Source organism: Anoplophora glabripennis, unplaced genomic scaffold, assembly GCF_000390285.2.
Source record: "Anoplophora glabripennis isolate ALB-LARVAE unplaced genomic scaffold, Agla_2.0 scaffold224, whole genome shotgun sequence".
Taxonomy (NCBI): domain Eukaryota; kingdom Metazoa; phylum Arthropoda; class Insecta; order Coleoptera; family Cerambycidae; genus Anoplophora; species Anoplophora glabripennis.
The window spans coordinates 205368-218527 of record NW_019416317.1 but is presented as its reverse complement, the minus strand read 5'-3'; the positions used below and the strand labels follow the sequence as shown (position 1 = coordinate 218527).

Genomic DNA, 13160 nt, shown 5'->3' with positions numbered 1-13160 from the left:
TACCATAATAATTTGATTTAAACCAGCTTATTTTCATTCTAGAAAGCTATACCCTTATAGTACGACCTATTCACTTTTAGACACGCTGTATATTGAAGCATAGAAATTTGTCGCCTTTGAGACAGAAGGGAAAATTTTTCGACCCGCTGTCCGTATAACTTCTTTGGCTTTGCGTCTTAGATATAAGTCTAGATTAGATCATGCTGCGTTATGCTCATAAGCTTTCTACATAATTTGTATATGTAATTAAATGCGCAGAATCAAATACTACCTACGCAGCAGTAATTTCATTTAGTTATTGAAGCAAGCAGTAATGGCAGTCCATATTCTGAGAGGTCAGTGTGGGTCAGTGCATGGAGACCACACAAGGGGGGCTTCCGTTTTGATAAAATTGTACCTATTAGCAACTAATATCAGTTCAGAGTAACTCTAAGTTACTATTAGCATCAATAGCTATTATTTTTGCCAAATCGAAAGGCCCTAAGGAATACGAACCCCACGTAAACAAATATCTTACCAAATTAGAGTGCGCTAGTGTCACATATGTACCGAAATAGTGGAGGGGAGATAAAGAAACCGGCACTTTGAATTAAAAATGATGATGATGATTAAGTGATGTGTTAAAAAGTTTAAAATAAATAATGTAGGCTACTTTGAATTAGATAAATATGTCCAGAAATAATGAAAATATGTCGTTGTACAAGGAACACTAGCGAGCCTAGCGGTAAAAACTATAATTTCTACTTTTACGTTGGCAATTTCGTCAATTTTCCTGAATAATTTCGTGTTCCTTGTCTAGTCTCCCTGGATCAGTGATTCTCTGCAATATTGTCAACTGTCATTTGCCTGTCTCATTTTTGACAACTTTCGAGATTGTGATAGAAAAAAGGTTATATCAGTATCATTTGTATAGGGGTTATATTGTGCCAGTCATCATATCACGACTTATTTGGAGCATTTTAAACAAAAGTTAACATGGGATCTGTAAGAGTAATAAACGACGAAGCTAATTTCCAAGCAGAGCTATCCAATGCAGCTGCCAGATTAGTAGTTGCCGATTTTACAGCTACTTGGTGAGTTAACCTACAAGTTGTAAGTTGTAAGATTTTTTTAATGTTTTGATGAATTTAATAGGTGCGGACCATGTCAGAGAATAGCTCCTGTATTCCAGCAACTCGCTGCTAAATATCCTAAGGCTGTGTTCTTAAAAATCGACGTCGATCAGTGTCAAGAAACAGCTGCAGCCCAGGGAGTTTCTGCTATGCCTACGTTCATCTTTTATAGGAACAAGGTTGGTTTTTTAATCTGTATAAGTTATTTCTATTACACAAAAAAATAATGCTCTTTTCAGACTAAAGTGGATCGATTACAAGGTGCGGATGCCACAACCCTAGAAAATAAAATCCAGCAATATTATGGGTCTGAGGAAAGTGAAGATGCCGAGGGAGTGGCTGGACACGTAAGTAGGTATAATACTTCTTATTACTTGTATGGCGTATTTTAAATCTATTTTAGATGGACTTGTCGCCTTTTATTACTAAATCCCAAAGCGAATGCTTAAATGAGAGTGATGATCACCCTTTTGCGCATTGTCTTACTTCAGAAGGAGGATATTTACAATCTGATTGTGATGAACAGGTATGCCATCACAAAATCGCTTGTGCTTTTTAACATTCTTTTTGATTAATTAATCTTTTTATTTCTATTACAGCTAATAATTTCTATTGCATTTAATCAAGCTGTGAAGATACATAGCTTGAAAATTAAGGCACCGGCCGATAAAGGACCCAAACATATTAGGATTTTCATTAATCAACCCAGGACGTTGGATTTTGATTTGGCTGATAGTTATACTAGTATCCAAGACTTAGAGTAAGTAAAGTTATCACTACTGATGATTAAGGTTTAAGATAAATTTTATACACTACCGTACAGTAGCATACACTGAGTGTATGCGCCGCATGCTGTCGTGTCTACTTTTCCAGTAATTTACATAATGAGTGAAGAACAAAATGTTATTATTTATGAAAAAAGTCAATTCTGGCACAAAACTACAGGTAAGTTTTTACAGAGATGTCCATCAAATTTTACAACATGTCTTGCCCGAAATACAACTTATTCTAATAGACCAAGAAAGGAAACATTTTGAAATTTATTAATTACTGGGCGTGATTTTATTGTTGGAAAGTCTTGGGAATGATAATACAAAAGGCGTCTCATCAAATGGGTCATGAAAAAAGTATAGCGTCATTGTTTTTTTATCAGCATATAGGTCAAAAATTCGTCACTTTTTGTTCTACACGTTATTGTAAAAAACTATTAATCTTAGCAAAAAAAGTTCAATAGACGATTTGATCTAGAGAAACTCATCTTTAAAATGAGACTTTATAAGTTAAAATTTCTTTATAAACAAAAAAGTTATTGCAAAATTAAATGGAAAAAGTTCCTTTAATTGTTAATAACTTTTTAAATAATACAATCTTACCAAACTTTCCCAAAATGTGAGTTTCTATATCCTTAAGAGATGTGCAAAAGATGGGCTCGATCAGTCAAATAGTTTTTGCAAAATTCCATTTATTTATCCCATTTTGCAAAAAAGGCCCGTTTTCAAGTGACTATTCTGGGGACAGGGTTATGACTAATACTTTCTTTTTGGGCTTGGTGTCCCTTCGAAGAAAATGAGCCCAAAAAGAATGTTTTAGTCATAACCCTGCCCTCGGAATAGTCATTTGAAAATGGGCCTTTTTGCAAAAATGGGATAAATAAATGGAATTTTGCAAAAACTATTTGACCGATCGAGCCCATCTTTTGCACATCTCTTGAAGCTATAAAAACTCACATTTTGGGAAAGTTTGGTAAGATTTTATTAATTATTTAAAAAGTTATTAACAAATAAAGAAAAAGCATTTTTTCCCCATTAATTTTGCAATAACTTTTTTGTTTATAAAGCAATTTTAAATTATAAAGTCTCATTTTAAAGATGAGTTTCTCTAGATCAAATCGTCTGTTGAACTTTTTTGCTAAAATTAATAGGTTTTTTTATAATAACGCGTAAAACAAAAAATGATGACTTTTTTACCTATTTGTTGATAATAAACAATGACGCTATACTTTTTTCATGACCCATTTCATGAGACGCCTTTTGTATTATCATTCCCAAGACTTTCCAATAATAAAAACACGCCCAGTAATTTTTACGAGTTCTCCATGATTTTTCATCTTTATTTCTTGGTCTATAAGCAAAGAGAATCTCGTTTGATACTTAATTATAATAGCTAAGTGCATAGAAATTTTAATTCTTGTTGAATGCAGAAATAAAAGTAGCTAAATGTATACAGAGCCTTCGCAAATGATTACAGTAAGCCATGTGACCAGTAATTTTGTTTGGAATTTTATTTCCTTCATGTTGACATTTAAATTTCAGTAAAATTAAAACGATAAGATCACAATTACATTAAAACACAACATTCTGTTTCACTGGCCGTGATTGGTGTAATTCTTCACGAGATTGTATTCAACCAATCAGCGATCGCATTATCTTGAACGTAGACATAGTGGTTTGTTACTGTTCATTGTAAACAGATCATTAATATTGGTCATAACAATTTGCGTAATGCTGATTTTCAATTATTGCAACAATCATTTTTACCTCCTTTTCTGTCAGACTTTTATTATAATTTTTTCTAAGACGTCTTGTTAAAATTTTTCGATCGACGCCCTGTATATATTTTTTTCAGCTTAACTCCCGAAGATTTAGAAGGCAATCCAGTCAATTTAAGATACGTGAAATTCCAGAATGTTCAGAATATCCAATTCTTTGTGAAAGACAACCAGTCTGGGGGAGAGGTTACGCAGCTAGACCACCTAGCGATTATCGGATCGCCTATCAGCACCACAAATATGGGAGATTTTAAAAGAGTAGCAGGAAAGAAGGGTGAAAGCCACTAGGAAATGTCCTTTATTTAAATGATATTTAACAAGAAAACTCGTATTGAAATGAAAACTTTAATTTTGAATAATACACCAAAAATAAAAAACTGATGTCGAGTCTAAAAAAATTATATTTCTTGATTTTTATAATCCCTTATAGTATAACAAGATTAAACAATAAAGATTTATAAAGTAATCGTTTCTTTTAAAATTTACCGACGCTACCTTCGACTTTTCTGCCTTTTTATACTGTTCTCCAGAGATTTGACATTATCCTGTGTTTCCTTTTTAATTTCCTTAATTTCTTGTTTAATGGCTTCATTTTTAAATTGCATCTCTTTGAGCTTTTGAGCGTGTTCTTCCTCTTCTTCCTTATCCTCGTCGAATAGAGTCCTGACGTTCATCAATCTTGACTGTTTCGAAGCCAAAGAAAAATTAAATTTGTAATTGATTTTTTTCCGATTCTCAAAAATGGACAGTAGTCCCCAGTTCGACGTTTTGCTCTCTTGGGATTCCAACATCCAAGCTGCATTCCTTGATTCCTCTTTGAACCTTTCCACTTCTTCTATACTGACATTCTTGCTAACGTTCAACCCTCTCTCCAAAGGATTTATGATGTACATAGCACTGAATTCTGGCTTTGTGAGGGCTACTGCTTCATTTAGACATACTGCTTTTGCTGTAAAGTCGAATTGAGAGTAATACTCAAAGAACTCTGAAAGTAAAGACTCCAGCGTCTCGATATTTTTCGTTTTGGCTTTAAATTTGTTTAAGTCTCTTAAAAATGAACAGTTTACGCCATCTTCCGTGATGTATTTGTCACTTGACCCTAGAAAGTAGTGTTTTTTTACTTTTGTCTTTTTTTTTGCATTAAGACTATTTCCATTCTTTATTATTCGATATAATACAGTATGAAGATAAACTCAGTGCGTGAAAGTACAAATAAGTCGAAAACAGTAGTAGGCTATTGATTGTCATATGGTATGGAGCTACAACGTTTATGGGTTTTTATTGCTTGAATTGTTGAAATGGTTATTTAGAATGAAAAAACCGTTAATTGTAGCTCGAAAACGAAGGAAAATTCCGCTATAATTCAGCAAAAATTATTTAGAGAATTAAATTTTCCATCGAAATAGCTTATTTAAAACATTTAAAAGGAAAATTTTATGCAAAATAATCGTTAATAAACAATTTTAAAGAAAGCAAAAAATAAGATTTTCTTATTTTTTTTACTTTTTTAATAAAATAATTTAGTAAAAACTTGAGAACAATAAAGTTTATTAATAATGTATATATACAGTGTGTCCACGGATGAAGTTGACAAGAGGAGAAATTATTTTGTTTTTGACTATCGAAAAATGTCACTATAAAAAGTTCTGCCCATCGATAAAATGAGATTGTCATACAAACATCTTAGATTAGATGTAAAGGGTGCTCATAAATTAAAAAAAAAACACGAAAATACTCGAGAGAAGTACCATTATTATTTTACACAACATTTTTATAGAACAAATCTATTCCAAAACATCAATTAATGTCTTCATACAAATTTTTATTTTTATTTTAAAATTTGTATTAGGACATTATTTGATGTTATAAACAGATTTGTTCTATAAAAATGTGTAAAATAATAAATAATGGTACATCTCTCTTGAGTATTTTTGTTTTTTTTTTTAATTTATGAGTACCCTTTACATCTAATCTAAGATGTTTGTATGACAATCTCATTTTATCGAGGGGCAGAACTTTTTATAAAGAGTGACATTTTTCGATACAGTCAAAAACAAAATAGTTTCTCCTCTTGTCAACTACATCCGTGGATACACTGTATATATACATATTAAAAAAACTTTATTGTACTTAAATTTTCAAGTTTTTACTAAATTATTTTATTAAAAAATTTAAAAAAATCAAAAAATCTTATTTTTTGCTTTCTTTAAAATTGTTTATTAACGATTTTATGCATAAAATTTTCCTTTTACATTTTTTAAATAAGCCATTTCGATGAGAAATTCAATTCTCTACAAAATTTTTTCTATGAATTATACCAAAATTTTGCGTCGTTTCCGTGTTATATTTAAAAAACTGCAAAAGAGCATTTTTACCACTATCTTCAATTTCAACCCTCTAATTTCATAGCATCCCGCGGTTTTTTCATTTTTAATGACCCTTCGAACAAGTATGTGATGAAAATCCTTGAACGCTTTATTTCCTTCCTTTTTTGCAAAAAATGAGAATTAAAATGTATAAAGGTAAACGTGACGAAAATCGAAAAATTGGCTATGTTTGAGCGGGCATATACCAGTCAATTTTCATCCAAAAATACTCTACAACCTCTTGGTTTGAAGGAAATTTTATATGCTTTTTTTCTATGAAGCAATGCCTATACCCATCTCTGTTCAGAAAAAAGTTATTTGCCTAAAAGTAAAAAAAACAAAAAATTTAATTTTTTGCATTTTCTTGTTAAATTGTTTTTAATATATTTTGCAGTAAATAAATTTTTTAAAGACCCTGCAATAATCTTATGGAAATTGGGTTACAGCAGTTTGGTCTGAATTTTTGGTATGTTGTAGCCCTAACCATACTGATCTAAAGTCCCAATGGGCGCTACCCACATACTTCGATCTATCGGAAAGAAGTATGTGGCGCTACCTCCCAAATGGCGTATTTTCGCCGCTAGGGGGCACTGAAAGTCGCCCAAAAGCCAATTCATTTAAAAACTGCAGATTTTTCGCAATAACATTATGGAACTTGGGCTTCAGCAAAATGGTCTGAATTGTTGGCATGGTATAGCCATAACCACTCTAACAAAAGCCCCAATGGGCACGACCCCCCATACTGTGTGTTTTTGCCACTAAGGGCATTAAAACCCCCCAAATTCTATTTGTTCAATTTCAGCGGCATCATTTAGAATTTTTGATATGTTGCAGCCCTAATCGTACCAATCAAGATTCCCAATTGACACGACTCCCCAAATGGCATATTTTCGCCGCTAGGGGGCACTGGAAAACCCCCATAAGCCTATTCATTTGACAAATACAGCTTTTTCGCAATAATCTTATGAAACTTGGGTTTCAGCGAAATGGTCTGAATTTTTTAACTCTTAGATTAGCGCGAGAAGCTTCCTCACTACTATCTCCCTCCCGTTTCTTGCAAAGAAGGGATCAACTAAACGAATTAACAACTAAAATGTTTTAATTCAACCAGCTTTTGCTTTAGTTAATTCGTTTAGTTGATCTCTTCTCTGCAAGAAACGGGAGGGAGATAGTAGTGAGGAAGCTTCTCGCGCTAAGAGTTAAAAAATTCAGATCATTTCGCTGAAACCCAAGTTTCATAAGATTGCGAAAAAGCTGTATTTGTCAAATGAATAGGCTTATGGGGGTTTTCCAGTGCCCCCTAGCTGCGAAAATACGGTATTTAGAGAGTCGTATCAATTGGGAATCTTGATTGGTATGATTAGGGCTGCAACATATCAAAAATTCTGAACGATGTTGCTGAAATCGAACGAATAGAATTTGGGGGGTTTTAATGCCCTTGGTGGCAAAAACACACGGTATGGGCGGTCGTGCCCATTGGGGCTTTTGTTAGAGTGGTTATGGCTATACCATGCCAAGAATTCAGATGGTTTCGCTGAAGCCCAAGTTCCATAATGTTATTGCAAAAAATCTGCAGTTTTTAAATGAAATTGGCTTTTGGGGGACTTTCAGTGCCCCCTAGCGGCGAAAATACGCCATTAGGGGGGTCGTGCCCATTGGGACTTTTAATCAGTATGGTTAGGACTACAACATACCAAAAATTCAGACCAATCCGCTGAAAACCAATTTCCATAAAATTATTGCGGGGACCTTTTGTAAATAAGCTATTTCGATAGAAAATCTATAAAATTTTTCGTATGCAATACCCTTAAATTTTGCTTCGTTTTCGAGATATACTCAAAAACCGTAAGGGTTGCATTTTCACCCCCATCTCCAATTTCCACCCTCTAATTTAATAGCACTCCGCGGTTTTTTCTTTCTGAATAACCATTTGAACGATTCATGCAATAAAAACCCATCAACGTTGTAGTTCCTTAGTACCCTGCTTTTTAAGACATAATCAATAGCCTATAAGGTTGTATAAACAAAGTCATAAAATATTTGTCTCTGCTCACCTGCCAATTTTACTAAAGTATTCAGAGATGGCAGCACTGGTGGAGAATGTGGCGGCTTCTGAAGAAAAGCCAGAACTAGTAGGGTCAACGAAAAATTTGTCATCCACCTACCCGGCGAGGCATTCGTCAGGCCCACCTCTTTTGCCCATTTTCGTATAGTGAAAACTAGAGGTCGTACTCTGTCGTCTAATTCTCCCATTATGTACAGGAAGTCGGACATGTGAACACCGCTCCTGCAAAAGTGGTATAAATTTCAGATTTTAATGATTAGTAAAGACGTGAAATGTTTTTAAAAAACATTCTATTAGTAGATCTCATATTATAAACGTATTAAATTCAAATTCAAAATGGTTTTTCTATAATAGTGTTATTAAATGATGTCCAGAATGTCCAGAAATCTAGGCATGCAGAAAATATCTAACCCCCACAGATAAGATTCCTAAATGTTAATACTTATATTCAACAACCAGCGCCGGACTGGCCATAGGGAAAACTCCACGAAAGGGCCGCTTGGCCCAACATTTAATTAGATATATTTCAAAAGTTTGAAACTCTTTTAGAATGGAAAGTAAAAAAAAAATCAAATTTTAGTCTCTTTTTAAACTGTTTTTTTTTTGAGACAATTTATTTAAGAGACATGCAAGTTTGCAAAACCGCAAACAGGCGTGAATTAAACTCTAATAGGCAGGGAGAAGCTAGTAATATATAGTAAAACCTATAGTATCAATACTATAGTAAAACCATAGGTAGGTAGGTAAACCTTAAATAGGCTGGGGAAAGCGAGTTCAAGTCATAAAAGGCATAAAACCGTATTACTCCTAAAATCACCTGCCTTTGAAGAACTTGGTGAAAAATTGGAATTTTTTAATCCAGATACTCCAGAAAAATTAAATCGTCACGTTTGGGAGAGTACGATCAAAATGACGACGTGGATAATAGTGATATTGCACTTTTAACCGGTAATGACGATGATGACGATGTTAGTCAGGATGGCGACATAGATGATGATGAAATTACCTCGAATGTTAAAGACAATCAAAGTAAAGAAAAACAAAAAAAATCTTGCAGACTGTGCTGTGTGCTGCTATAGAAAGTATAATCTTCTGACGGGCACTTATCCAACGCTTAGTTTAGCATACAAATATGTCCCAACTCTTTCTTTTACGCAGATGGCTTGTGAGCGATCGTATAGTATTTTAAAATTTATCAAAAATAGGTTGCGAAATTCCATCGGACAAGAAAAATTAGAAGCCTTTATACTTATGAACTCTGAAAAAGATATCTTAAACAAGATCACGAATGACGGAGTAATTGACTTACTAACTTCAAAACATCCAAGTTTTAGAAATAAGCTTTAACTATAATATTATTTTCAGATTTGTCAGATATATTTATTTAATCGAAATTGCTGAAATGATTAAAATTAAGTTCGACATGTATGTTATTCTTTTGTATACTATTAGGTCAATACATATGATTTAACAATACGCTTTCCTTGGCTTTCGTACAAATAATTGTGGTTTATTCTAGAATTAAGTTCTTAGATTACAGCTCTCATATTTTCATGTCCTATTTTATACAAAATCGTATTCTATGGTTCAAGCTTGATGGATCTAGAAAAGTCTCTAGTAAAAAGTTACCAGGTAAAGCGCTTAAAAGTAGTCAAATGCAAGGTAAAATTATCTACTGAAAAAAATACAAGAAATCATAAACTAATTGGAAAACTCGACATAAATAACGACTATTTCAAAACTGTACACCAAAAAAACCCGTTTCCTTTTTACTATGGCAAGCCAAGTCAGTTTAGAATTTTTTAGGGCCGCTGGTTTGAAAAATTCCCGGGCCGCTTTTTTCTCCCAGTCCGGCGCTGACAACAACAACACTATAGTCTCAAAATATCATTCGTTCTAAATGTTTTCTTTTTGTAAATAATTTTTTAAGGAAATTTTTAATTTAATGCCTTCTTAACCCTAGAACACTGTTGCTATTTTGTGCCGCATAATACTGTTGACATGTAAAATTTATGTACTAGCAAAATGCAAGTTACAATGTAGAAATATTTTAGTATTATTTAAATAAAAAGCAGAAAAAAGCCACATAGCACAGATGACTTATTAATAAAAAAAAATGAATATGATTAGGTAATATGGGTATGATTTTTAATACGTCAAAGCAAAAGTATAAGTGCTAGTAATAGAATATGTTTTTTTAAATAAATTTAGTAAAAAGTGCAAGTATTAGGTAAAAAAACAATTCATATTAGTTTAGTCATATACATACAATATTGCCACTGTCATTTCAAAATGTAAGTTTTTCTATAAGTTTTGTGTTTTTTATATAGAATTTTGCTAGATATTGCTGGTGTAATCCAATGCAAGTCAGGGCACGTAGCCCATAGGGTAGTTGTATCCCACAATTTGATCAGGTTTATTATTTAAAAAAAATGTTATAAATTTGTTTGGACTAGATCAATACCTTTAAAATAGAGTAAAAATAAAAACTTGTCAAATGTTCTGTATATAGGGTGACTAGAAAGTCGACATATTTCGTTGGGTGTAATAGTGAAGTTAAGGTTTCTGTAAAATATAAAAGTACCTCTTAGGTACCATAATAATGGTAATAATAATTTAGACAAAATTGAAGTTAATTAGTCTTTATTGCAGGTGTGCGGAATAAACATATATAGTAAATTATAATCAAAATTCCTAACGTTGCCTAATGAAATTATTATCATTTTTGTAAAAAAAAATACATCTCAAAATGATAAAGATTGAGGAAACCTCCAGGGCTTAAAATAAAAATAATAAACTGAACAAAAATTGTGCAATACAGACATATAAAACTTTTGCATTATTTTTGGTTTTCCAATTGTTCCAAATCAAAACTGTTATAATTATTAAACAGAAAAGAAAGTCAATGGAGTATTTACATAAAAAAAATGTGTATTTTTTTAATGCTCGGTGTTTCATCCACATTGACATCAAAAAGTGTATAGTGATTATTTGATAAATTATGTAAAATTTTTAATTTTTTTTATAAATAGAATGTTTTTTTCTGTTCGGTGCTTCGACAACAGTGATATAAAAAAAATATGGTAACTTTAAAATAACGCGTCGCTAAATTATATAAAAGCAATCTGTTTTACTAAATTATTTTTTATTGTAACTTCGCACAATATAGACTGACTTAAAGACAACTGGCAACACAGTTAGTGCACGAATATGTAAATTCCGAGTGCCCCGGTTTACACCACCCAGTGGCGGCGTATACAAGAATTCAAGTGCAGTTTAAAGTACTAATTATAACTACATTACGTATTTGATAAAAAAAAAAGAATTTCAGATTCGTATTCAGAAGAACATGTACCCCTAGAAAACTGACATGACATAATATTACCTATTTGTTCAACTCACATATTTGCCATTGATAAATCACATTCAACATCAGTCAGCTGTTGATGGTACTTGATAATGGGCACCCTAGCTTGCAGTATCCTGCGTACTTGTGAACAGCCGGGAAGGAATAAATGAATTAAATCTCCAATCGCTTCCATATGTCTTTGATTTGTGCTTCTTTCTGAACCAGAAGGTGCCTTGCTGTGGAATACAAGCCTACTTTCCGCGTTATCCTAACCAAATAAAAGACATTTTTTTTAGAATATAAATTAATAAAGAAAATAATATTTACTTTTTTATCAAGAAGTCGAAGTACAAGATCCAAATCACAACCCATCCTTCCGTATCCATTTACAGAGGAGCCAAATGGATACACACAGACGTAAGGAAACATGCTGGAAAACGTACTTTCGATTTGTCTTGCTGTTAGAAATCTTAACCTACTTCCGACATCGTTCAATTTGGTTATACTATGTAATATCTTCATTTGTTCCGACATCTGCATAATTAAAAAAGTATCAAATTAGTAAATGAATTTTCATATTCGACTTACACTTTCACATTCTTTTAATTTATCTCTAACCACATTCTCCATAACTATTTCGGTACCATTTTCAGTGGAAAGTTTGGCTGATTTACTTTGTTTTAATTTTCCTAATTTTCTGTTGCAAGCCCTAAACCATAAAAATTGTGACTGTGTGGGAACTGCTTGAATGTCTTCAACGTAAGAACTTGTGGATAAAATATTTGTCACATCAGATTCTTTAGAAAACTCAACTATTATAAAATGCTGGAAAACAACAATCAGTAATCGAAATGAGAATAAAATAGGTAAGTAATAACCATTGGCTCCACTCCTGTTGTATAATGAAACATATTTCTTACTGTGCCAATTGAACTGCAATAGGTGTGCAACTCTTTATACGATAGGGCAGACTGTACCTGTACCAGAATACTTCTTCTAGCTTCAGCTCGCTTCAAGTCAATCCTTTCCAAAAAAGGTATAAATTTATCATTTTCTGATGTGTTAACATCCTTCTTACCTGCAAAATATTTATTTAATTGCTGAATGGCCTAACCTAACCTAACCTTAACTTCTTACTTTCTTGTGAATATCTTCGAATACCCCTTACTTGTTTAAACTGATAGTTTTTTAAACTGTGGTTTAAAATATTATTTAAATTCGTATACCTCCACTTAAAAGCACAACAATAAAAAAAATTGTACATTTTTTGGAACTAAGAACTAAGACAGGAAATAGTCTTCTGTTCGACCCAAAATAAAAAGGGCTGCGGTGCAGTCGTATTTTTTTAATTAATTAATTAAATAAACCAAACTCCCTCTTTACAATTACATTTACTAAATAATCTTCATTCTTCAATAAATAGTAGAATGATATAATGATTATTGTAATGCAGCAACTGAACATTTAAAATGCTCTTCAAAAATTTTTAACCTTTTTTTGACAAAATTAGAAAACAAATTCCACTTGTCGAAACTGATAAATACTAATTGTTTGTTGTAGTGAACATAATTCAGTTTCAATAATAATGCTATATTTTCGAAATTATTTATCTTATCGCCTCATATAAGGCTTTTTTTCGCGACTGAATATTGGTGAATATCTGATTTGTAGTTACTATTTCTATCTCTTTTGATCTTAGTTGTCCTGTGGTAGTTTAAAT

General features: G+C 32.4%; 2 protein-coding genes across 3 annotated transcripts; one reads left to right on the top strand and one right to left on the bottom strand.

Annotated features, from left to right (window-relative positions):
* The first annotated feature begins 853 nt into the window (after window positions 1–853).
* On the top strand, window positions 854–4069 carry LOC108907851 (thioredoxin-like protein 1). Its single transcript, XM_018711677.2, has 6 exons — window positions 854–1073; window positions 1135–1291; window positions 1352–1459; window positions 1516–1638; window positions 1712–1872; window positions 3738–4069. The coding sequence occupies exons 1-6, from the start codon at window positions 976–978 to the stop codon at window positions 3946–3948; spliced, it is 858 nt and encodes a 285-aa protein (XP_018567193.1). The 5' UTR covers window positions 854–975; the 3' UTR covers window positions 3949–4069.
* LOC108907850 (poly(A) RNA polymerase, mitochondrial) lies at window positions 4044–13036 on the bottom strand. Of its 2 annotated transcripts, none has more exons than XM_018711674.1 (7): window positions 12578–13036; window positions 12319–12518; window positions 12029–12265; window positions 11768–11974; window positions 11494–11708; window positions 8081–8313; window positions 4044–4759 (listed from the first exon to the last, which is right to left on the bottom strand). In XM_018711674.1, exons 1-7 carry the CDS (start codon window positions 12702–12704, stop codon window positions 4152–4154), a joined length of 1827 nt encoding a protein of 608 aa, XP_018567190.1. In that variant the 5' UTR covers window positions 12705–13036; the 3' UTR covers window positions 4044–4151. The 2 variants fall into 2 exon arrangements, with proteins under 2 accessions (XP_018567190.1, XP_018567191.1); XM_018711675.1 differs by having other exon boundaries at window positions 12059–12265.
* Between the last annotated feature and the right edge of the window lie 124 nt (window positions 13037–13160).

Excerpts from the sequence above, each read along its gene's own strand:
- LOC108907851 (XM_018711677.2), top strand. The coding sequence starts at position 976 with ATGGGATCTGTAAGAGTAATAAACGACGAAGCTAATTTCCAAGCAGAG. Across the intron at positions 1,292-1,351 it reads TCATCTTTTATAGGAACAAG|ACTAAAGTGGATCGATTACA; the intron begins GTTGGTTTTTTA and ends TGCTCTTTTCAG. Across the intron at positions 1,873-3,737 it reads ACTAGTATCCAAGACTTAGA|CTTAACTCCCGAAGATTTAG; the intron begins GTAAGTAAAGTT and ends TATTTTTTTCAG.
- LOC108907850 (XM_018711674.1), bottom strand. The coding sequence starts at position 12,704 with ATGTACAATTTTTTTTATTGTTGTGCTTTTAAGTGGAGGTATACGAAT. Across the intron at positions 12,519-12,577 it reads TCGAAGATATTCACAAGAAA|GTAAGAAGGATGTTAACACA; the intron begins GTAAGAAGTTAA and ends AATATTTTGCAG. Across the intron at positions 4,760-8,080 it reads TACTTTAGTAAAATTGGCAG|GGTCAAGTGACAAATACATC; the intron begins GTGAGCAGAGAC and ends ACTACTTTCTAG.